Genomic DNA, 26,700 nt, shown 5'->3' with positions numbered 1-26,700 from the left:
TCAAGCCCCGAAACTGTGGTAGTGATCAAAACATAGTCGCAGGATCCAAGAATCTTACCGCTTCTGGGGGTCCTCCTCAAATACATGGCCTGACAGGTGTGTAACGGGGTGGAGGGTGCTGTGAGCTAGAAGAATGTAGTGCTGCCATTGTGAATAAGGAAGAATCATTCCAGAAAATGGAAATAATATATGCTAAAGCCCTGAGGCTGGAAAGAATTTACTGGCCTGAGTAACAACAACAACAACAACAACAACAACAAAAGACTTCTGCATTTAAGCACAAAAAGAAAGCTTGAGAGATTAATTTAGAAACCATGAAAAGATTTTTTTCCCCCTGCAATTGCTCCTGATTGTACCTCTACTGGATAACATCTTGTGAATATAATGCTCAAAAAATTTAACTTATTATAATTCTAGCTAAAGGAAAGAAAGAATAGAAAACCAAATCCATCAACCAATTCTCTGTAAATTGCAATTTTCTAAAAAATTGGATACTGACAATTCAGTCAATAAATATAAATTGAGTTTTTACAATCCACTATGTCTATTATAGGTTCATGCTTTCAGACTAATATCAGCTGGAGACATTTTAAAAAGAAAATGAGATTCAAATAAGAATTTTGTTTAAATTGAAAAAAATACTTATCTTTAGTAAATTAGATGTTATGACAATTTTCTGAAAACAAATTGGAGATATAAAAAAACATAATCAGACTCCATCATGAAGTCTTAAAAGATCATTATTCATAGTAAAGTATACTTTAGTTGGAGGACTTGTAGAATTAGAATGCTTTAAAAAGATCTAAAATCCAGGGGCGCCTGGGTGGCTCAGTCGGTTAAGCATCCGGCTTCGGCTCAGGTTATGATTTCAGGTTTGTGGGTTTGAGCTCTGCGTCGGGCTCTGTGCTGACAGCTAGCCTGGAGCCTGCTTCAGATTCTGTTTCTCCTGCTCTCTCTGACCCCCCACTGCTCACACTGCCTCTCTCTCTCTCAAAAAAAAAAAACAAACATTAAAAAAAAGATCTAAAATCCAAAGAAGGGTTAAGAACTAGGAAATAATAATAATAATAATATATATGTATATATATATATTAACCCTTGTAATATCATATCTACAGAACAGTGGTTCTAGAAAAAAATACAGTAATTAGCAAAAAGATTCTGGATATACTGACAAGAGGTGTTTCAAACACTCAACAGAAGAAAAGGTTACCTAAATGGTAGATAGGGCTGCATATCTGGGAGCCTCATTTCATGGCCCGCGGTGGTTCAGACTAGATTTAATTGTGTTCTGTAAATAGATACATTACCAGAAACACAGTGGATATCCTGTTGAGATTTTTTAAACATTGTCTTTGTGCACATTGTTAGGGATAATTAATGCACTTAAAGTTGTATCCTGGCCAACTCGATTCACTGGAATAACACATTCCTTTAGAGGGTACTCCTTTAGAGATTACAGTTGCTTGCCAAAGTTACCTTAATTGTTAAAAAGTAGCACTGTATCTAAAAAGAGAGACAAAGCAATTACTGTCCTTCTATTAATAACCCGAACATATTTTCCAGGGAGACCTTTAAAGACCTTTCCATATTCAGAAAATTACCACTTTACCCACAAACTTTTTGAGAACTCAAAGTGGTTTACTTGAACCAAATTCCCTTTGACTTAAGGCTTATTAACTTGAAAATAGCTCAGTGACATTTGGAATTGTATTATAGTCCTGCATAGCACTGGCACTTTAAAAAAAAATGTTTAATGTTTATTTACTTTTGAGAGAGAGAGAGAGAGCGCGCGCGCAAGTGGGGGAGGTGCAGAGAGAGAGGGAGACACAGAATCTGAAGCAGATTCCAGCTTCTGAGTTGTCAGCACAGAGCCCGACACTCGGCTCGAACTCATGAATCTATGAGATCATGACTTGAGCCAAAGTCAGACACTTAACTGACTGAGCCACCCAAGTGCCCCAAGCACTGGCACTTTAATGAACAAGATAGGAATAAATCAATGGACAGTTGATCCCTGAACAACACAGATTTAAGTGGCCCTGGTCCACTTCTATGCGGATTTTTTTCAGCAAATACAGTTAGTACTATAAACATATTTTCTCTTCCTTATGATTTTCTTCATAATATTTTCTTTTTTCTAGGCTGTGTCATTGTAAGGATACAGAACAGAATATACATAATATATAAAATCTGTGTTGATCGACTATTGATGTTGTCAGTAAGGCTCCCAGCCAACAGTAGGCTCTTAGTAAAATTCTGAGGGAACCGAAAGTTACACATGGATTTTTGACCATGTAGCAGGGGTCAGAACCCCAAGCCCCTGTATTGTTCAAGAATCAACTGTATTTGTTTTAAATAATAAAGTTTACCATAGTTTATAAACATATGTAATTCTAAGGAAAACAGTAACCATTTTGGATTTAAAGAATACCAAAAATTTTACTGAAAAATACAATAAATAAAATATAAAAATACTTCTCCCAGAATGACTATAATATGTTACTTTTCTCCTATGCCTTGCACCCAGGATATAAATCAGACATATAATCATTTATGTAGCTGTGACTGTGTCTCAAAATTCTCTCTTAAAAGTGCACTAAGTATTTGGTTTATTATGAGTATTTTATTTGTGATTATTTCATGTATTCTATGGCCAACTCAACTTTTGCCTTATAACTTTAGAACAAAATATTGAGAATAAATTGATGTGAACATTTAGCTTGCTGGATTACAGTGAGACTTATGGAATCAAGTGACCTGGGTTCAAAGCCATAGCATTTACACACAAACACACACCCCATTGGGACCTTAGACAAGTTTTGTAACCTGCCATGTCCCTACTGTTTGCATCTGAAAAGGGTCACTAGCCATGCCAACCATATAGAGCTGACACGGGATCAAACGAAAACATACAAGTAAAGCTCTGTATGCATGGGGACACCTGGGTGGCTCAGTTGGTGAGGCATCTGACTTTGGCTCCGGTCATGGTCTCACAGCTTGTGAGTTGGGGCCCTGTTTCAGGCTCTGTGCTGACCGCTGAAAGCCTGGAGCCTGCTTTGGGTTCTGTGTCTCCCTCTCTCTCTGCCCCTCCCCTACTCACGCTCTGCCTCTTTCTCTCAAAAATAAATTTAAAAAAATAAAAAATAATTTTTTTTAAGTTCTGTATGCATGACACAGAGTAAATGCTCAATAAATATTCTTATTATCCTCTGAATATTTTTTCACATGCATATGTATGTGGGTTTTTTTTCTGTTCTTATTTTTAATTTGGCATGTGAATATGTCATAACTATGTCTATGGAATCTTGAAATGCAAATGCCACCAGTACTACTATTGAGTTTTGTTGTTGTTGTTTCAATTTCCCTTTTGAGATTCCTTGGATATAAGCATGAAATTGAAACAACTTCATTTTTAAAGTTTGCGATACTTTTCTGGAAAAAGTGGGCCTGATTCAGACTGCATTACCCTTCTTAATTTTTGCTCCAGAAATTTCTTTTTTTATTTTTTAATGTTTATTTATTTTTGAGGGAGAGAGTCAGACAGACAGACAGACAGACAGAGAAAGCATGAGCTGGGGAGGGGTGGCAGAGAGAGAGGGAGACACAGACTCTGAAGCAGGCTCTAGGCTCTGAGCTGTCAGCACAGAGCTTGACGCAGGGTTTGAACTCATGAACCACAAGATCATGACCTGAGTCAAAGTCGGAAGCTTAACCGACTGAGCCACTTAGGCACCCCTCCCTCCATAAATTTCTTATATAACAATAGCAAAGATAACCATTGATGATCTGTTTTTTAATGGAAGCATTATGTGAAAGGCCAATTCTTGGACTAAGGCAAAAGACCTAAGGTCAGGTCCCATATCCTGGGTTCACCAGCAAACGTGGCTATTAAATGCCTGGCAGCATGCTTGGGACACAAAGGAATTAAATAAGTGATAATCACTCCACTCAAAAACTCACAACCTAGTCGAAAATCAGAAATAAAAAATATGGGGAAAACTGCATGATAGATGCTATAATGAAGGTATGGAAGTATATAAATATGGATTGTGAACACAAAAATGGAATGAGCCATCTCTAGCTAGTGTAGTCAGGCAGGATTACAGAAGAGTATTTGAATAGTGGGCATGATCTTTAGAACGTTTGCCTGAGGGCTTCCTTCTGCTCAGATAGGACAAAATGAATCTGTTACATCCACTTTACCAAATTGTAAGATCCAAGAAAAGAAAATATGTGAATGAGATTTGTAAATTTCCACCCTGTTTAAAATGTAAGGAAGCAGGACTTGTCCATAGCTTTTCCATAAATACTTCCCTTATATTCTTTCAGTTCAGCTTTCATAGATGCTCATTTTAACTCACATCTCCAAATTATTTCTTCTCCCATTTTTTTACACTGACCCCAAAGACTTTAGGATGTCCTCATCAGTCAAGTTGGACAAAGAAAAACGAGACAAAGAAAATCAGTTGTATTAAATGCTTTTTTCCCCTATGTGCTAACATCTAACTGGTAATCAAAATAACATTTCATTTATTTAGATTATCTCATTAATATCTCCTCTTTAATAGAAAGTCCTAACTCATAGCTGGCAAATAAACAATGGTCAAGTTTTAGGAAAGCATATTATTGTATGAAATTATGTGTATGGAATCTTATATAAATGACTTCAGTTGAATCTGCTAATCCTATGAGAATTCCATCAACTTCCACTTTTCTCATAAATTACATTTATTTACTTAGTAAATATTTATTGTGCACTTACTATATGTTGCACACTGGAAACCCAACAGTTAACAAACCACACACAGGTTCTGGCTTGTGAAGTTCTTCATGTTAGCAAGAAATGGAACCGTACAGCTAGGAGCACAATACAGTTAAGGAGTGTTGAAATATGACACCAGTGAAACATAATGGTAGCACAGAATGGAAGGCAAAACCCAGTCCAGGAGGAAGAGCTTTCAAACTAACACAAGAAGGGGGGAAACATAAGAGGTCAGTAAGGTCCATGTATAACAATCTTACACTGGACCATTGTGCACTGGACCTTGTTATGTGTAATGCCACATGTGTTGTTGGGTTATCTGACAATTCTGTTTTGCAAAACAGACTTTTTTCCTGCTCCAATAATGGATTTAGTAAAGGAAATATTATTTTATTCATTCATTCCACAAATATGCGACTCCTGCTGCCAAGTAGTGAGCTAAGGTCTCTTATCTGTTAGCAAGCAATGTACAATTTCAGACGACAATTTTAGGTATCTCTATAAAAGTACATTTCAAAACATATGCATATGGTAAAAGGAAGGGGTGTTTTTGGTTAAGGGCTTGAAAATAAAAATAATTACATAAACACATACCTGAAATAGGGAAACAGCATGAAGAATGTTCTTCCTGTTAACAAAGTCTTGAATACAAGCTTCCGGTTTCCATGGCAGCCCGACTAAACAGAAAAATAAGTCATAAAAATGACTTTTTATATCAATGACTTGGTTCCCAAACAGTAGGACCAAGAAGTATCTGTGAGAAATAATGACTAGTGCTGTCCTACTTACAAAAATTGTTTTACAACTTATCAGATTGCTTAAACCGGAAGGAACATGGTTTGAAAAAAAGATACAAAAGTGGAATTTATTTTTTTCATTTTGAAAATGTCTGTCTCGAGGTTCATTGCTCCTTAAAAAAAATCCACTCAAACATCTGCTAAACAACACATCGACAATATAACTACTCTTTATGCCACTGGACAGTTAAAAATGGTTAAAATGGTCAATTTTATGGTATGTATACTTTATGACAATTTTTTTAAAGATTAAAACTAAAAAAGAAAAAAATACCTAAGAAGAAAATGTACTATCAGATCCTGTTTTTGCCAAGTCTAACCTACTTAGTAAATGTACTTTAAACATTGCCTTAAAATCTCTTTAGAAGGAGAAAACTCTAAAGCTTAAACTATAATGAAAAAGCAATAGAAAGTTAGGCTTTTGATACCTCAAGCTAGTGTCCAAATGAACTCTACAGCTAGCCTCATGATGTTTTCTGAATGTTTGCCCTGACCTCCGAGAGAAAGAGGAAGGAAAAGAGAGGCAAGAAAACAGGGGAGGGGGGAAGATAGGGACAGAATAAGACCTTCCACTGACCCTGTTGCTTTATTTCCCAGAATGATTCAATACCTCAAGAAGATTTCACTCCAGAAGTGTACAGAGTTTTCCTGAACAACCTTTGCCCTCGACCTGAAATTGATAACATCTTTTCTGAATTGTAAGAGAACATGTTATTTTAACACACTTTTCCTCTGCTTGCACTGGGGCTCAGGGTGGCTCGGGCAGAATTTTGAGCAATAGAAGGATATGGAAGAGCTCTTCCATGCACTTTGTGTGATAACAGTGTTTCTGTGTAATTTGTTGAGAGACAATCAACATGCGTACCCCTGACGTGCAACCTCTGCTTCCAATGAGTGAGACATTGCTGTGATTTGTGGCTGGGCGTTGTTAGTTTACTATCGTCTGGGGGCTCTTAGAGGTTTGAAGATTATGGTGAGAACACAGCATCTTGGCTCAGTGGAGGTACATCCATGATTTAGGAAGAACTCTGACCTGGGAACCAGTCAGGCCACATCTCTGAATTGCATTAGTGAAATGAGAATTTTGGATTGCTAAGAACTGATCCAGATGAAAACTATTTGCTTCTATTTTAGAAAATTTATAGTTATTCCTTTAAAAAAATAAATGAAAAAAAATAAATAAATAAAAGAAACAAACCAAAAAATTAACCAGGGCAAATGCAGGGCAGTAGCAATTTACCTTTCCTAGTATGCTGACATCTACATGATAGAAAATCAATCCCAAATTGATTGGCAAAATAAGGATTTTTTTATGTGGAAGACAAGCAAATAGCACTAAGAATGACACTGGATATACCCACTCTGTGACGTCCATTGCCATCAACTGTTTATTGAATATCAGAACTTTTGTACCATAGAACTTGCCTTTAGTTTGTCAACAGGGATTGAAAAGGGAAGTTTGAATCATACTATGTTGAAGATTTATAGACTAAAACATAACTTTTGAAAAGAAAAATGTATCCAGATTGTTTACCTTTTTTTACTAAAAAACACATTTCTAAACAATTAAAGGGGATATGGGAATTTGATGACTAAACCAGAAATGTAGCATCATAATAAAAAAAACCACCCATACCTCTATGTTCAATTGAAAGTGGTGCATCTTTAATCACAAGATGCAATGTTTTCCTTCTGTGAATTTTCTTATGAATCTGGTATAGTTCAAGGCCATTGGGATTTCGTGGGACCTATTGCAAAACATATCTGCACCCCATAGATTACAGCAATTGTGATGGAACAGCACATGTGTTTAGAGCAAGATAGGATTCCAGGATAGCGGGCTCCTTCCAGGGATGGCAGGGTTTTACTTCCCTAAATGCAAATATACGAATGAAACTTGGCAGACCAATATTCTAATTGCTTGGTTTTTAATTGCCTTTAGTGGTGCCAAAAGCAAACCATACCTTACTGTTGATCAGATGATGGATTTTATCAACCTGAAGCAGCGAGATCCCCGGCTAAATGAAATACTTTACCCACCTTTAAAACAAGAACAAGTCCAAGTATTGATTGAGAAGTATGAGCCCAACGATAGCCTCGCCAAAAAAGGTCAGTCTACTTTGCCCCGCCCTGTAGGGAAGCTGGTTTCTAATTGTGAATGGGTCACCTTCTGGTAGGTATCCACAACAAGGATTATTTAGGTCTCATGTTTATATGCCTGCTTTCCTTTCTGTTTTAAATCACAAGTGGTTCAAATAGAGAGAAAATTTTTTAAAACTTTAGTGGGTGGTTTTGTGTATGTATACATGTAACATTTTCTTAAATGTCATTTGTTTTATATTAAATTTCCCCAGTGATTGAATGCATATTTCTTGAACAGGAAATTCCCTATCTTAAAGTGTTTTTGGCTCTGTTTCTAGAAGTTCTATAAAAATGATCCACATCTTTTCCTAAATCTCTAAAACTAAAGAGACTATTTAATCCATTAGACCCTTCTTATTCTAATTTAGTCTACTGATGAATTTTTCCACTTGGGGAAATACAAAATTTGGCCTTTTATGTAAAAAAACAAAATCAGGTACAACTGGGTGGCTCAGTCAGTTGAGCATTCGACTCCAGCTCAGGTCATGATCTAGCAGTTCATGAGTTCAAGCCCTGCATCGGGGTCTGTGCTGACAGCTCAGAGGCTGGAGCCTGCTTCAGATTCTGTGTCTTCTCCTCTCTCTGTACCTCTGCCACTCGTACTTTGTCTTTCTCTCTCTCAATAATATAAACATTAAAAAAAATTTAGTAGTCTAATAATTGATTAGAAATATAGTTCTAAGTTGCCTGGAAGCTCTTAGGAAATTTATGTTTTTGATTCTGGAGAAATGAATTGCCAAAACGAGATCCTGATGATTTCCTCTCTGGGAGTTTTCAGTTATATGCAGCATCACAGTCCCTGAATAGGCCCTTCGGCTCTCTCTTTACTGCCAAGGCCAGTTCTCACCTGGACTGAAATATCTTCTCTGAGAAAACCGGTGTGTTATTACTGATGTTATTGTGCATTGCCTAGATATTCTGTAGAGAGGAAAATAAAGGACAATTAACCAATTATTAAGAAAAAATGAATTGCATATTAATATGCAAGCAGTTCATAAGTAACAGAAAGAACTCTAGGAAGCTCATAGTCTTTAATAAGTATGGTTATAAAAATAAAGTCTTTTAACTCTTTGTATTTATTCTGGAACTAGTCCTCTAAATAAAAAAAAATGTATCACTTAAGTATAAAAGCTAGCTTATCATTAATTTTATTCTGCATGTTATTAGTTGGAAACTTACAGATGAAATTTTTTTGGTTTTTGGCTTTTGTTCATTTTCTTGGTCAAGCACTTTACCTTGCTTGTTGTCATCATCCCTGTCGTTGCTGTGCAGGTGAGGTCAGTCAAAGGAAACTAGTGACCTAATAGTATGCATTGTCATTGCCAGGCCCACCCCCCCCCCAACCTGCTTATACCTGACTCCCTTCAGTTGCCCAGAGCCACAGAGATGGGATTTCTCCTTATCATTACACAAAGAGTAAGTCTTTGCAGATTTCTTACCCGGGCAGCTTGACAGTTCCTTCTGAAATCTGAACTTCACCAAAAATAACTAACATAGTGTTATAACAAATCCAACAAGACCTCTAAAAATGGTGAGTCTGTGACATGGGAGAAACAAATAGCTTCTGTGAAACGAGTGAGGCACTTCGGAGACTAATCTTTGCACCTCTCCTCACTCTTCACACCACACTGCAGATGGTCCGAGCCTCAGCCCGCATATGACACCTCCATCCATCAGACTCTGACGACCTGAAGGCAGCAAAGGATTCAAAGAGAAAAATTTGTGACAGATTATTATAAACTCTATAATCCTAGAAGAACTGATTTTGATTCTAATGGAAATTAAGATGATATGTCTTAGCATTTGCAAATATATTTAGTGCCATCTTATAGAAATACTAGAGATGAATTCCATAATCATAATAGACACATAGGGGCCCATGGGTGGCTCAGTCGGCTGAGGAACATTGACTCTTAATTTCAGTTCAGGTCATAATCCTGGAGTCGTGGGATGGAGTTCCTTGTCAGGCTTCATGTTCAGGATTCTCTTTCTTTGCCCCCCTCCCCCAACATCACACACAGGTGCACTCTCTCTCTTTCTCTCTCTAAATATTTTTAAAAACCTAACAAACTGTTTAAAATAAATAAATAAAATAGCAATTTTATTTTTTCATACATTCATTTGATACTGATTATAAGCCTCCATGTCAGCCCTCATGTGATTTTTTTTTAAGTCACAGATTTCATTTTTTAACCCAAAAACTCCTGTAGGAAAATGAAGTTGAGAGTCCTTTTGTTTTCTGCTTCAGCTCTGTTTATGTGAACAAAGACTAGAGAAAAGTGTTTTATTGTATTAACTGCTATTTCATTGTCAAAAGGAAGATGATTTTGAAATCTTTATAAGACTAAGAAATTTCTGAGTTAGACCTCATTTGGTAATAACTAAGAGTTTTAATTATTGTTTTGTCCAAAGATGAAAATCAATTTTAAAATTTGGCTTTACTCTTCACAATTTTGGATGTTTAACTAAAATTTTTTCAGAAAATCTTTTTATTGTGTATATTCTTTATTTTTAAGGTAACTTCAAGTAAAATCCAACAAAAATACAATTTAAGAAAGTATTGTTTAATTTCAATATAATGACTAATACGAATCTGCAAGGAAATTAGCTTTTATTCATTACGTGACATGCAAAATGTACATTATGGTTTTGTAAGAAGCAAACCCAGATTTTGAGGTCAAATGACTTACATAAACCTCATACCAAGATACTCTTCTATAGAGCAGAGTTTTTAACTTTCAGTCAACAAGTTAATACACTTTGATTAATAAACATACAAGAAAATAAGTAGTATATAGCAGGATATAATTACTACAGTTACTAATTATTACTATATTATAATAGTACATTGTAATATATTTATATTACTAAGCATACTTAACATAAATACAGCAGAATTAGATAGAAAATCAGTGTATTACATTATAATTTTTTCTGCTACTTTCATTTTGACTGGTTCCTCAAATGTTCACAAGCATTAGTTCAATTAACCCTCATTCTTTTTCAGTTATCTGAAAAAAGACAATTCCATACTGCTTATATTTGTTATAAAACGCTAAAAATAAGATGCATCCATAATATACATAAAAAACAATAAAAATAAATTCTCTGCTATCGAGAAACTATGTTTTAAGTAGATGTTAAACAAGTAAACTTTACACAAAGTTGACATATGCTAATGTTTAATTTTTATATACACTTTGCATAATTTTTACATGAAGGGAATCTAAAATTAAAGAAATATTTCCAATATGGCCAAAAACCCAAATGCTTAAACCATAGGTTAGATAACTAAACATAGATGTGTGAAATGAAACTACAGAAGGGATGATGAACTTTGACGCTTAGTGGGCTGGCTGTCATTGGCATGTTGGCCACATTTCCATGCTGGAATTTCTGTTTCTGCAGATGTATGTACTGGTTATAAATAATCATAAGATTTCTGTGCGGTGTAAGGCCAAATGTGCGCATGTTTGGGTTCCACAAAGAAAAAGTTTGAATCTTGTCACAGAAAATACAATTCTCAAAGGAGTTGTTTTATTTTTACTATTGAAAATTGCACATTGAAAAATACCATGGCCCCAGGTCAAGGAATGTTTCTTCCTGACCATGTTGTTTGCACTGGAACAAAATGCTTAATGCTAACCCATGTTGACCACAGAAATACATAGTGACCCCTACCTCTTCCAAATCTAAGGCTCCTGAATGTCAGTTCAAAAACTAATGTTTCCCAGAGTTCTTTTTTCTTTTTAAATAACTTACACTTTTTAGAAGGAAAACACTGAGTAAAATTAGCATGAAAAAGAATAAAGTGCATTAAAAAAATTTTTTTTTAAAAAGGGGGCGCCTGGGTGGCTCAGTCGGTTAAGCCTCCGACTTCGGCTCAGGTCAGCTCTCACGTTCGTGGGTTCGAGCCCTGCGTCAGGTTCTGTGCTGACAGCTAGCTCAGGGCCTGGAGCCTGCTTCCGGTTCTGTGTCTCCTTCCCTATCTGCCCTTCCCCCTCTCATGCTCTGTCTCTCTCTGTATCAAAAATAAATAAAACATTAAAAAATTTAAAAAAAAGAAAAAGAATAAAGTGATGCCTTAGGTAACAGACTGAAGTGTAGATTTAACTCATAGGTCTGTAAAAGAAGGCAAAAATTCATCTTAAAAAGCCAAACCCAGAGAAAATGGTTGAGTTTGTTCATATTTTTATTATTCTGTGAAAGGCAGGTGCTCATGAGTATGTGTTAAGCAATTGAATTAATATAGCAGATTATAATATTAGGAGATGTTTCAAACTACATTCATTTTTATCAGCAGCTCTTCCTTTTAAATTTTTATAAGGTGTGCTATACAAAAGCTTCCCTGCTTTGCTGCAATTAAGCCATCAAAATGAAGCTATATAGTGTCTTTCAGTACTTGATCAGTACTCACTGAGTTGATAGTTTAATAGTTAAAATGAACTCGAAATAATAATAGCGAATAGATTTGGTATTAGGAAAGGAAATAGAAGTTCAGGTATAGTAAACATCTTTGCCTTAAATAGACCTATGTTGATGATTGTATCCGTAGAAATAGCTCTATTGTATTCTTGGTATATACACATACCTATATTCTATACATATATATTATATATATATATAATATGTATATACTTTAGATACTCCTACAATTGAACTATATTGAATCATTATTGTCAATGGCAAGAAGCACCCAGAATGCACTAGAAGCAGCACTGGAGTTGGGAGTCTTGCAACCATTGTATTAGGTGGAACTCCTTCAGTAGAAAAATGACAGAAAGTTAACTCAAATGGAATCCTAGAAAAAAATTTATTGGTGCATATGTACAAAAAGTCATGGTGTGTTTTGTGTTAATCTCAGTTTATCAATAACCAATATTATGGTAGGACCAGCACTTGTGGATCTTATTATGATTACAAGATGCCCTTGAGCAACAAGCATCAGGTAACCTGGAAAAAAATAGATGTTTATTACTTACGAGACCTGAAAATCACACAACACATTTGGGGCCACACAGGGAGATCATTTGTAGAGATAGAGAGCACACTCACAAGCCTGGGTTCTGTTTTTATAGGGATTGAGGGTGGATGCCTAGGGTTTCATGAATTCATTCTTTATTGGTGAATTTAAAACATAAGATCAGGAAGAGAAAAGTCAAGTGGCCCAAATGGCCAGTATTGAAATCAACCAAATTTTCTAAATCAAAGGAGTGTCAGTGTGGGGAGGTGACCCGGCTTCCTATCTAAACATGTGACTGCCAATTGGTTTATTCAAGATAACTATCTTTGAAGTGGGTGTCTTTTTGAAATGGATGTCTAAGCAATCAATGTTTAAGTCAGGCACTTGCACTACAAAAAATAAAATTTAAAAAATAACAACATTGTCAGGACTCACACTACAAGATGTTAATGACTTCAGGCATGACTACATCCAAGGGCTCCAATGATGTCATCAAGAATTGTCTTTCTTCCTCTCCAATCATTTTCTCTATACTAGCTGTAATATACCCATTTGGTCACACTCTCCTAAAGTAACAAGAAAGTCACCAGCAGCTCCAATACTGAAATTACTTTTACTCATATTTCCATCAAAAATACTAAAAACCTGAACCTGGCTTAAGTCACCCAAGGCCACTGCTGAACTAGGATCACTGTGGCCTAGAGAATAGAATGCAATAATTAGACAGACTCTCCCTAGAGCCAATGAAGGGTCTACTACCTGTACTATACTACATGGTTTGGACTAACACTAGGAGGTGGTTCCCTAAAATTCAGTCCTGGTATGCCTCCAAGAAGAAGGAGCAACAATTTTCTGACTGGGCAGATAAAAACAGCAGATCCCACTAAAACTGGGTCAGAAATCAACAATTCACCACTGTATACCTCACCTTAGGATGCCATTTAACCTCCTTGACTTATCCCACCCTCTAGCTGTCTCATTTTCTGAAAAAAAAATTCCCTGAGAAATTGCTGGGAGAATTAAGTAAATTGCTTGTGACAGTAGGGTTGCATGTATTAACTGGTGCCCACAAAACCTTGTGGACTTGAACTGGTGAAAACTAATAATCGGTATGTATAACAAAATATTTCAAGCCATTTATGGATCTGGAAGTGGGATTCAGAGCATTGGGCAGGGGCATTCCTGAATGTTGCCATGTCTTGGCTAATGGGCTTATTTAACTTATTGCAAATAATAATATATTAGAATTTTTGTCGATGAAAACTGAAAAAAAATATGGTAAGTCCTAACTGTGCACAAATGTTCATTTCTGACTCATTCATTCTTTTATAAAAAAAGTTTATTAAAATGGAATTACAGTTAAAAAGTAAAGATTTACACTGGAATCTTGCTATTTACTTCATCACTTAAATTTTCCTGGTAATTTTTTTAATGTTTGTTTATTTCTGAATGAGAGAGAGAGAGAGAGAGACAGAGTGTGAGCAGGAGAGGGTCAGAAATAGCAGAAATAGAGGGAGACACAGAATCTGAAGCAGGCTTCAGGCTCTGAGCTGTCAGCACAGAGCCCAACATGGGGCTTGAACTCCTGAACCATGAGATAGATCATGACCTGAGCCAAAGTCAGACATTTAACCGACTGAGCCACTCAGGCAGCCCTTCCTGGTAGATTTTTAAAAATCATTATTTTCCCAGCAGCATTTCACTTTAGTATGTAGAAGTTATTAAAAAATAATGATTTTTATTCATGGCTACTGTCTATCCTTGAAAGATCAAACATGCCATAATTAAAGGGAAAGGCTGGCATAGTGTTAATTGTTAGGCCAGGTAACCTCAGGCAAATGACTTGACCTGCTGTAGTTTCAGAATCCTCATCTGTGAAGTGGGATGAGATAAGCCTAGCAGTCCTAGGTACTCTTCCCATTGCCCTGGCACTCATGGTTCCAAGTCAACAACCCCACTCCACATCTCTCCCCACAACTCTATAGAACTTTGCTTCATCCCAGCTACAGTCAGCCTACAAGGGCTGGGGCTTCATGGCCTCAAGAGTGGTTTTCATTCAGAAAGTAGTACCTCTTTCCCCCTTACCCCTTGTGTGGGATGGTTCTGATGCTTGTCCTCCCAGAGTTCCCCAGTGGTATTGGGCCCTAGTTACCTACAACTGTAACTTGCTTGATAATGTTCCCTTTACTAGGCCACCTTTCTTCCTTCCCTTTTCATTTCTCCACTCCTACTGTTATCTCCTGGGGTTGCCTCTCAAATATGTTACTTGCACTGAAATCCTTGTCTCAAAGCCTACTTGTAGAAGACCCTTAACTAAGATAAGCACTTTTCATAAATGGCCCTCACAGAGTTAGAAGCAAAAAATAGACAAGATTAAAGTAGCTGAGCATTGAGAGAAAAAAATGGAAGGAAGCAGCCCATCCCTTCCAATCTGTCACAGAACTGTTTTTATTGTTACCATTCATAAAGACCTGACTGGTGGCCTCAAATCCTGGGCTTTCCTGTCTCTGAGGGACCTACCCACTTAGCCCAAACTCTCAGACCAAAGATGAGGCAGCTAAGGAAGTGACAAGGTTGAGAGTAGTGCCATATTTTCTGTGCCCCAGTGCAGAGTCCTTCCTAGCACTTCAGACTCTCACTTGGGGCCCTTCATCAGGATTTGCTAAGGAAGGAGGTACAAGTCAACTGTTTAGAAGTTGGCAACTGTCATCCACAAAGGTCATTTTCAGACTTGTTCTTGACATAACCGACTTTGTGTGTGTTTGTTTCTTCCAACAAAGTTTCACAAGGAAGCCAAGGTGTAGCGAAAGTCTTTCAAAGCACTGTTTTAGTTGAAGAGAGAGGGAGTCTGGAAGATAGCTGGTGGTGGTCTCTCCCCCACCTTATTCTCTGTAGGCACTTCTGTTAAAGCCCCAGGAGGTTCAGGATGCTCAGTTTAAAAACCACTCATCTGCAGGCAATATTGACGGGTTTAAAGATCTGCCTCACAATTAAGCATCTATTTAAATATTTCTATATAGATTACCTGTGGAGCAACACAAAATATAAAAGAATTGAAATGAATGTACAGAGTCAACTTGAACAAGATAGATTATCTTCCCAAAAGACAAAGGCAGATGAAAACTGGATGACGTAGCCAGTTCTTTTCATGGCTTAATTAAGTTACTACACTGAGAAAGCTCCTGAAAAGCCACTCTAGTATTTTATTGATTAGATACCATTTAAACTCCACCTATTGACTTTCTAGCCCTCTGTGGAAGGTCACAGAAGAATGACGTTATCAACTGTGTGTTTCAAGCTCCTCTTAATTCTGTGTTTCCTATGTTCATAGACTTCTCTGTATTTAAGTCCAGCTGATATGAAAAAAAAATGTTTCAAGATTGCCATTAAGAGTCTATTGTTCATTAGTTGACTTGGTAACATATTTCCCTTTCCCTTCCTTGATTGCATTTCCTCCTTTCCCAGGAGTCAGAGGCCTGAGAAGAGGCAAATGTCTGGCCTAGAAGTCCTGGTTTTTTCCTCCTCCAGGCTTTCTTTCAGTGATCTCCATGTCTGCTAAGAAACATAGCTCTAGCCAAAAAGTCACAGCCATGCCCATTCACAGCTGAAGTGGCCTTTTGTTAAGAAAACAACCAATCGGGAAAAATATATATTGTAAAAGACTAAGTCAAATGCCAATTTCAAAGTGTGCAAAAGTGAGCTGGGTAGCCTAATGCACTCCAAATGCTGACTTTTCTTAAAATCTCTTTCCCTCAGCCAACTATCCTTTCCTAAGGTGCTTTGTAGTTTCACGTGAGAGCTGTTGGGATGAAGCAGATAATGGCTACTTTCCTAGAAGTAGCATTAACAGTTGCTGACTATGACACTTCCCCCTTCTCAACAGGGTTCAGGTGGGACTATGGCTCAGTTAAAATGAACACCTTGGCAGGTTACATTGCTGGAGAAAGGCCACTAAGTCACAGGCATTTGGCCTCCAACATCTGCATTACCCATGGTCTACTATTGTTAATAGTTGGTCTTGTTCCAAATAAGTGGGAGAAAAATGGTTCAAATGTAGAGAGAATCAACTCCATGGAAACAAACTGTGTCTACAAGGAACCCAGATGAGGTGAGATGCGGGCAGTTTACCCTAACACAACCCGCTGAAAAATGTGCCATGGAAATAGGTGAAATAATGTCAGGAAGCTGAGAATGATAAATAACTTCATTAATTCATTATAGAGATTCTAGAAATTCTGTCTTATCTCTGAACCACTGTGGTCTCCAGAACTCCAGAGTGAAAGCAAAACAGAGTAGAGAGAACATTAATTTAAGATGAAGGCTTAACTGAAGATGGTTGACAAAATCAACTTTCTCACCTAACACTCTACCTTACATTTAGAGAATTAGCCAAAGATGTTTCTTATTAATGTTGCTATTTGTCTTTGTTTGGGTTCCCCCAGGAGCCAACTCTGGGAGAATTCAAATACAAACAGTTTGAGAGGTGATCCAATGGGAATTGAGAATAAGGAAGGGAAGGCAGATAGTAAGGTTGTGAAACCAAATAAGTTATCCATGTGTGTAACTGGAGCTCAGTCTAGAGGTGAACCCTAGAAGCCAATGTTAAACACACACCTGAGTTTCCCAAGCAGAGTCACTGTGGATACTCCTAGGAAATATTAATCCTCAGGCACTTCTGGCCCGCGTCATATAAAGTAAGCTGCCAAAGAGTTCCAGATGGAAGTCCAGCCTGACCATATTTCCTGGGCCACTGACACAGGTTGATACAATGTCATTACTGTCAAAACCATATTCACCATGATCACAATAGCATAGAAAGGATTTTCCATCCAACTCTACAAGTATAACAAGAATCTCCAGCATGCCAAGGAGAGATCCTCCAAGGCACTTGATATTCATTTAACTGTTTTCTTTATTCTAACACATACTTGGTGTAATTGTGTGGACATTTTAATCTAACAAACATGTATTGTCCCTGTGGCTTAAGAACTCCAAAGAAGTGGAACAAACTCAAGATAAAGTCATTGCTCTAAAGGAAACTATAATTTGAAGGGGTAATGATATATACAAATAACCATAATACAAGATAGAATGTAATACACCTCAATTCATTCACCCAGTATCTGTTGCGTATCCTTTGTGTGCTAGGGAAGCTTGAAGGGAAGGGGACGTTTTCTTTACTGAGGTTCTAGGGAATTGCTTGGAGAAAGGAAGGCTTCTGAAGAGGAAAGTGACATTCAAGCTGCTAAGGCATTTAAGGCACTAAGAGATAACATCTAAGTATCTCAGAAAGCATTAGTGAGTACATATTCTGGGCCTGCCTTTACACTAGACACTGGAAGAGACCTAAATGAAGGGAAGATTGTGATCTTTCACTTAGAAAGCCAATGTTGAGCCTGACCAAGGGACATGACATTCTACTTAAGAATCTAGGGGCGCCTGGGTGGCTCAGTCGGTTAAGCCTCCGGCTTCGGCCCAGATCAGATCTCACGTTTGTGGGTTCGAGCCCCGCGTCAGGCTCTGTGCTAACAGCTAGCTCAGAGCCTGGAGCCTGCTTCCAGTTCTGTGTCTCCTTCTCTCTCTGCCCCTCCCCCTCTCATGCTCTGTCTCTCTCTGTATTAAAAATAAATAAAACATTAAAAAAATTTTTTGAAAAAAAAAAAAGAATCTAGAACATTTTTTGGGGCACCTGGGTAGCTCAGTTGGTTGAGCATCCAACTTCAGCTCAGGTCATGATCTTGCAGTCTGTGAGTTCCAGCCCTGAATCAGGCTCTGGGCTGACAGCTTGGAGCCTGGAGCCTGATGCAGATTTTGTCTCCTTTTCTCTCTGTCCCTTCCCTGCTCATGCTCTGTTTCTCTATCTCTCAAAAATAAATAAACCTTAAAAACTTAAAAAAAAAAAAAAGGATTCTAGAACATTTTTGCCTCCTTTACCTTCTGGTCAGGAGTCACTGTGAAGAGCTTTTTCTGATAAAGCAAGATGACAGTACACTAATAAAATGCAACAAACTGTTCCTGACCCTGTGAGAACCTCTAACCTGTAACGATTAACCATTTACATAAATCTAGTATAGACACCAAGCCTACATTTGAAAGATCAAGTTCTAGGATAAAAAAGATACATATACAGTTGACCCTTGAGAGACATGGGTTTGAGCTGTGTGGGCCCATTTATACATGGATTTTTTTTTATGAATAAACACAATACAATTCTGCAAACATAAACAAACAAACAACAACAACAAAACACCACACAAAACAAAACAGAGATCAAGATTCTAATAGCCACGTCCATTTAAAAGGACTTTAATCTCACTGAGTTAGAGCTTGTTATCTGTCATGTTAAATAATAAAACTTTGTCCGACCTACCAAACAGAACAGTGAGGAAGGAGTAAATAAACGTGCAGGTGTGAGAACATGTTGGTAAAGGGAAAGTGTTAAATCGAAGTTAGGTGTCACCATTAAGAACTTTCACACAAACCATACCAATAAGTCGAACAGAGTACAGAGGAGATGGCAGGGACACAGAATCCCTGACAGCTGGCTGCGAGGTTAATCTGCAAAGACTTTTGAGAAGAACAGGTAGCCATTCAATGACACTATCACACCACAATGTGATTAAAGTAGTAGAACAGATATGCAATCGAGATGAATAAGAATCTGTAACACTGACTCTAAGATTAGAAAACAAACGGATAAAATAAAGAAACCAGCAAAATTCATTATACTCTTACAAAAGCACAGTTAGTTGGCCAATGTGATCAAAAAGTTTGTGCCCAAACAAGGGTGCTTGAAAAGGGGATATTTAATAGATTATTTCTAAAAGCAGACAAATAGATTTTGGTGAGCTTTGGGCTATTAAAGTCATCTGCACTTACTTTCCCCGATCTGGTCTAGCAGAACTCACAAAAGGGTCACAGCACCAGGAATAAACATGAGCCAAGGAAACAGCTTTCCTGTGCTGTGCTTGGAAGTGACTTAGGAGGTGTTAAGCCATTGGGCCGGTAGCATTCCAACATGCTCTGATATCATTACATTACAAGTGGGGTTTGAATGATGATGAATGGATTCTCAACCACCTAATCCCAGGAACATCTGAACATTTGAGTGCCAGATCCTGCCTAATTGGCATTTGGCTCCACAGAATGAGGCTGGTGGCCATGCTAGCTGGCAGACACTTCGTCCAGTGTGCCCGTCTCAACTGCGTGATGACTTTTTGTGGATTTATAAGCCATCTGTCTTCTGAGGCTGAATTCGTAGAAATTTTTCTGTCCTCGTGGGCTCTGAAAGATTTTACTTGCATATGTTTGGCTATTTTTATTTTTTTAAGCTAACCTGCTTTTTGTTGTTTTGTTCTTTGGGGGGTTTTGTTTTCTGTTTTTTTTGCAAAACCCACAGAACAAGTCACATCTTCTATTTAGCATTTTTCTGGTTCTCATGTTGGCATACCAGGTTTCCTGTTGTATTTTATTTTTCCTCCTAAAAGTCAGACTCATGGGTTGGAGAATAAAAATGCTAGAGGATGCTTTTAAATCACTTGCAGAGATTAAAATGTAAATTAAGTCTGGAAAGGAATTTTAGACCTCTATAGAGAAATCCGAATCAAAGAGCTAATCCTCACACTTCTGCCAGATGGGTCACTTGTCCTGCCTGAGCCCAGCTTCTTTTAACAGATTAAAGTAACACGTTTTTGAGAGATAAGTAAATCAGAGGGAAAAACTGTTTCTTGGTCACATTTAGGGCTATTTTTAGGACTAATCCTGAGTGCTCAGATTGAAGCCGACTGCTACGGAAGCAAGACTCTCTCCTTTTCAGCATCTGTGTCCCTCATCCAGCCCAGTGCTAGGAAAGTTATGTGGACAAACATCGTCAGTCGCACCCACCACCATCTGTCCCTCTCCATTGCCCCACCACAGACTCCAGATGCAGCATTCACACTTTGTACCCAGTGACCTCAGACAAGCCACTTACTTCTCTAAGCTTCCGTTTGTTCAACTAAAATTGGGAAAGGTTTTTTCTCATAGGATTTTAGAGCCTGATACATGGTCAGTGCTTATGCAAGGGTAGCACTTTCTCCAGTGATGATGATGATCATGATCATGATCATGATCATTGTTATTATTTACCTTCTCCCAGATTGTGTATAGTCTTTCACAGCAGGATAGCATAGTAGTTAATAGCATGGAACACAAAGCCTGATTACCTGGGTTCCCATCCCATTTTATCCACTTGTAAACTGTGTTACTTTGGGCAAGCTACTTGCTTTGGGTTTCTCATTCACACAAGGGTTGTAAAAGTATTACCCACTTCATGGAGTGGAGGATGAAATGAGTTAATATTTGTACATCCTAACCAGTATAGAGAATTTTATTAAATAATATACTGGAAGTAGATAAATCTCAAGAAGCTCTTCAAAGGCTGGTTCTCTCTGTCTTCCTTTCCTATCCTGCTTGCTTGCACTTTTGCAATACATTTTCTTTCAAGTCAGAATCCATTATTTTAAAAGAGTGTGTTTGTAAAAACAGACAGTTACATTTTCTTTCCTTGAGCCTCCACGGCATAATTTTTTTCTTCAACGCTTTACTGCTCCCGCCTTACATCTGCTTTTAGGACCACTTCAGGGGCAGTTCCATGTTAGTGCTTTGATGCCATTGATGGGGTCATTTCCCAGGTAACCATCCTGGTAAAAATATATACTGAACAGAAAAGAGCCTGACGGCAGGATTTCAGGGCACCTTAGTAATGTGCCATGAATTCTATTTAGAGATTAGCTTCGGAGCATGCCCCGCTGTAGCTCTTTCTCCTCTGGTCATGCAGCTCCTCTAAAGTATCATAAGAATGCATGGTGCTGAGGACTCACGCATCACCAAGCTCGACAGCTTCAGGGCACAGAGGAATATCAGCTTGTGGTAACTGACCTTATCAATAGTCACTTTCATAAGCTTATAGGTAGAATATGAGGGCTTATGGATTTATTTCAGATATACTTCTTACTTGTGAATTTAAAAAGAAATTCTATCAGGGCTGAACAAAGAGGCTAAGAAGCCCTGTATTGAACAGGGCAGGTGACTTGTTGCAATGTAATGAACAATCAACTCTTCTATTGTTTAAGAATTGATCTAAGAGTTGAAGAGGAAGGAGGAGGGGGGGAAAGAGGTGGTGGTGATGGAGGAGGGCACTTGTGGGGAAGAGCACTGGGTGTTGTATGGAAACCAATTTGACAATAAACTATTTAAAAAAAAAAAAAGAATTGATCTGCCCCATTCTAAATTATCCCAGTCCCTTCTTTCTGGTCTATTTTGATGGCTTTAGACATTTAATGTTGTCTAATTAGTGTTTCTGCCCCAGGCTAGGCAGAGGAACAGAAAAAAATAAAACCTTTCTGTTGTTTCTCACCACTGGGAAACAGGAGGGTTTGGAACTTTCTGGACCATCTCCTGGGAAAGGAGCCACAGCCTTCTCTCTTCAGGACATACTTGTTTGGAACTTCCCCTAGACTTGGATAAGGAAGTCTTGGTAGAGGAATACCTTCAGAATGAAGAAGAAAATACATCCTTTCCTTTGCCACCCCTCCCTTCCCTGAGGCAAAATTAGAATGCTTTGTTCCCACTGTACTGGAGAAGGGTGAGAGGACTTGGAAAGGAAGAGAGGAAATATCTCATCTGAATACTCCCAGCTACTCCTGAATTAAATACATAATTTATCTCAACTGCCCTACCATTTAGTTTCAGAAGTCTCCTTAATTTTTTTAGATTTATTCAGGCAATTTCTCAGGCAGTGCTTTGAACTCAAATTGTAATTTTACATGAGTTACTTGGGAAAAATAATCATATGAAATCAAATTAATTCTGGATGTATTTTCTTCTGATTGAATTAAGTCATGAGGGACACATCCCATGACCACCATAAGGGGAGACAGACAATTCACTGGCACTCATAAAATCAAAGGCTGGCTTGTCTTCATCATGACTGCCTTAGAAGCTGTAGACATTGGCACCTCCTTACACACATTACCGCACTTGCTTCACATAGGCAGCCTTGTGAGGTTGGCAAGAGAAGCCAAGGGGACCAAGCACCTTTCCACCTGGTAAGTACCAGAGAGCTCAGACTGCTTCTGTGACTCTGACAACAATCTACCTTGGAAAAGATAAAGCAAGGAAAACCCAACTGACAAATTATTCATCTAGTGCCCTCTATGGTGATATATTGGTCACTGCTTACTCTTCACTAGAAAGATGTAAATAAGAGAAAACCAGGGAGGCCTATGATAAATAAGTCTCTGACAGGGCAAAGTAGGTGTATGACAGAAGACCTTCAGCTCCTCCCATTGGATTCGATTTCCCTAAAAATACTAGAGTCAAAGGGCAAAGCATGTGACATCTGACTTTTTAAACTTAACAGTCTGGTGTAGTAGGCTCAGTGGGTTAAGTGTCCAGCTCTTGATCTCAGCTCAGGTCATAATCTCATGCTTTGTGGGATCGAGCCCTGGGTCAAGGTCTGTGCTGACAGCATGGAGCCTCCTCGGGATTCTCTCTTTCCCTCTCTCTCTCCCCCTCCCCTGCTTGTGTGCATGCTCTTTCTGTCTCTCTCAAAATAAATAACTTAAAAAAAAGAAAGAAAAATCATGGAATATCAGGATAAATATGATGGTATGAATATATTCATCTAAATTAAATTCTCTTGAAACCACACTAAAATTACATTAAAGGAGATGTTTTTTAAAGGCATAATCTGGCAAGGATGGAGACAATAAGCAAAGAGACAACAATTACATAATGTTGGCAGCTAGTTATATGCCTATACCTATAACAGATCTGAGAAAACTGATCATAGATCTACCATGTTAAAAGCTAGGAACCAATCTGAATTATTCTATGAAAGCTTAAAAGTCTTAAAAATTTATAGTGTTAGGTTCCTCTGGAAGTGGGTTTGGAAGTAAAGCCTAAAATAAGGTTGACTACTGTTTAAGGAAGAATTAGAACTCCCTCCTGGATAAAGACTCAAGATTTACTCTCTGGAGACAAGAAAACTGAGGATCTGAGGATGACACAGTCCCAGATGAAGGCAGACCTACCATTGTGAAAGCAAGGAAATAAAGTAATTATAAATGTACTGAATGCTGAGTTCTCCAGCCTTCTTTCTGCATTTGCTCTGGAAGGCTGGCATCCGGGCTTATATTCTCCTGCATGTGATTAAATAGATGTTTTTTCTGGACTCTGATCAGCCCAAGATGAAAGCCCTAAAAGTATTGACATTAGAGGTCACCCCAAAGAGACAAAGACTGATCTCCCTACAATGATATTTTATTTCCAGGTTCATAGTCAATTATCCAGATGCTTTCAAAAATCCAATCAAACTTTTTAGTCTACCAGTTTGAAATATGAACAGAAAATTAAAAATTACTAGACAAATGAAAAAATTTTAAGTAGAAATTAGCAAAACATGTAACTTTGCAGAAAGTAGTGAGAAGAAAACTTTATTTATACATATATTATTTATATCCTTAGAAAGATAACAGAACATATTGCACTACAGAAAAAAAGAACACAATGCTATTTTTTAAGAAATGCCACAAAACACAAACTCGCCCTTAGACATTGAAAAGAAGGGCAGGAGAAACAAAATATGAAAAGAAGAATTGGAAATCAAGCTGAGGAAATCTAGACAGTAGAATGAAGAAATGACATGACAGTTTCTTTGTAGCAAAGATATTACTGAAGAATTACAAGACCTCTAAATGGCCACTGAGACCATCATTTTCTCATGTCACTTTCAAGATCCTTTCTCCCCATTGAAGTCTGATCTTTTCACTCTTACATCACTGGTTTCTCTTTTCATTGAACACCTTAACTTCTGAACAAATTAGCTTCCTCGAGCAGTGTTTTTCCTATTCCTTAAGGGACTTCAGTTTTTCTTACTTTGGTTCTGAATGGTTTGAAAGGCCACATAAACTTATGAAGATCTTTGGTGCCATTATATGAGTGGCATGTCCAGTTAGAAAAAAACCAGTCTCCTAACAAGGAAATATGTAAGGGGCTTTATTTGTAGGCTTTGTAAGCTGGCCTTATCCTTCTGGACTTATCTTCTTGGTTTTATTCCAAAATGTTGTAGCATTGCTGTTAGTTGTAGTTTGATGTTTCCTAATGTCATCTTAATATGGGACAGTTTGTTTTTAATTTTGCTAGTAATCATCCCTAATATATTAAATCACTGGAACTCATAGAAGTTTACAGGAAGAAGAGATTTAAGAGCCTAGATAGCCTGTGGTTGAGGAATTTGCCCCTTATCAGTTACTGCTGGCAGAAATGGAAGCTAGATTTCTTATTCTGTTACTAATTTGTTTAGAAAAACAGTGTTTCCTGGCTTACTTCTCGAGGTTTTTTAAAAAGTTTTCTATGCTCCTCACTGGACTAGGAAAAAAAATGTAAGCAGTTTTGCAAAAACGGTGCAAGGCTGATGGAGAAAAAAGGGCTGATACATTTAGGTCAGTAGCAACAGCAATTATCCAGCCATAGGTTATATGCAAAAAGGAGAATCCTCTAAAATTCTGTTTTCTGTCCCAAAGCTTTTACTAGTCAGAAGCATCTTTTAAGCTTATTCATTATGTCAAAAACATCTGCATTTTTCCCAATGAACTCCTGATCCCTTAGCTGACACCTTACTACTTATAAGCCTACTCTTCCTTATCCTTACTGTTTCATTGGCTTTTCTTGACTTTGACATACCTCTGCCTAGTCATTTGATGCATCCACATTTGCATCAATGTCTTCTACATTTGCTCTTTATTAGCAGAGCGGAGCTTTGGGGTTGAAAAGTTGTTCCCAGGTGTCTGTTCACCTATAGTCCTCAATCATATTCTGAACTGTCTTCTGAACTCTTTCATTGTTCTTGTTCAAGGTTAGGTAAATTCCTTCACTGGGGATTTTTAAATTATTTAAAATAATTAATTGTAAATAATCTTCATAAATACTGACTCACTGAACTCTTTGAGGTTTTCTACTGATTTAAATCTAAGCTAATGGGGTGCCTGGGTGGCCCAGTTCATTAAGTATCCAACTTCAGCTCAGGTCATGGTCTCACCCTTCATGGGTTTGAGCCCCGCATCAGGCTCTATCCTCAGAGCTTGGAGCCTGTCTTCAGAGTCTGTGTTTCCCTCTTTTTCTGACCCTCCCCTGCACTCTCTCTCTCTTTCCCTCTCTCTCTCTCTCTCTCTCTCTATCTCAAAAGAAAAAAAACCATTTAAAAAAATAAATAAATCTAAGCTAAAAAATTATGTTAAAATCTTCAACTCCTATGAAACTGTAAAGGTAGAGAAGATAACCCAAAGGTTCTGTTTGATTGACCAACAGAATATTAACCAGCTTTAGCTTAGCTATATTTTTATGGGTTTAGGGGGTTTGTTTGGGTGATGTGCTAACATACATGTGTGTGTACATCAGTGTCTCATACCCTTCTTTGAAATAGCTTTGTCATCTTTCTGACTTTCTCATTAATGAATTAGATGAAACTTGGACACATGTTCTTTGGCATATTGTAAATTATAACTTGGCCTTATTTAAAATATCCTCATCTGAGAATAATAAATATATAGCTTATATAAATTTTTCTAAACATATACCCAGAAGGCACTAGACACAATAAATGGGCATTGATGCTAAAGTTAAAAGTAATGATCCTCACCATATTGGCATGTTTTGTTTTAATTGCTCTTTAAAGTTGCTGATCAGGCCACAGGGTATTTATTCCTACCAGAAAACAGACACAGATTGGCAGCCCTAGAGTCACCAACACCATAAAAGTGGTTTGTTCAGCCACACAATATTTTATTGCTGTCATTTGTATGCCTTCAGAAAGAGTGTACACTCCTCCACCCTCCACAGCTCCCTGGTGCACACATTATTCCATGAGTCACATCACTTTCCTTTCTGGGCTCCTAAAGACACTTGCCTTTAATTCCTGTCCTTTGAAAAAAGCTGTAGTTAGAGACTGAGCTGTATGAAATTGTCATTTGCATATGTTAAAATGGTCAAAA

The 26,700-nt window shown here is 37.7% G+C and overlaps 1 protein-coding gene and 1 long non-coding RNA gene across 2 annotated transcripts in view; both read left to right on the top strand.

Moving 5' to 3' along the window:
* The window catches only part of PLCB1 (phospholipase C beta 1), a 664,399-nt gene that overhangs the window by 452,722 nt on the left and 184,977 nt on the right, over nucleotides 1–26,700 (top strand). Inside the window, exons 8-9 of the mRNA XM_029917918.1 lie at nucleotides 6,160–6,260; nucleotides 7,505–7,671. Of these exons, the coding sequence (XP_029773778.1) occupies nucleotides 6,160–6,260; nucleotides 7,505–7,671 (268 nt within the window). The remainder of the gene's footprint in view (nucleotides 1–6,159; nucleotides 6,261–7,504; nucleotides 7,672–26,700) is intronic.
* Nucleotides 9,058–9,516, top strand: LOC115273508. The gene is made up of 2 exons (XR_003900822.1): nucleotides 9,058–9,235; nucleotides 9,339–9,516. It is a non-coding gene; the product is annotated as an uncharacterized LOC115273508 (long non-coding RNA).

Source organism: Suricata suricatta, chromosome 12 (genome assembly GCF_006229205.1).
Source record: "Suricata suricatta isolate VVHF042 chromosome 12, meerkat_22Aug2017_6uvM2_HiC, whole genome shotgun sequence".
Taxonomy (NCBI): domain Eukaryota; kingdom Metazoa; phylum Chordata; class Mammalia; order Carnivora; family Herpestidae; genus Suricata; species Suricata suricatta.
This window is presented reverse-complemented; position numbering and strand designations above follow the sequence as displayed.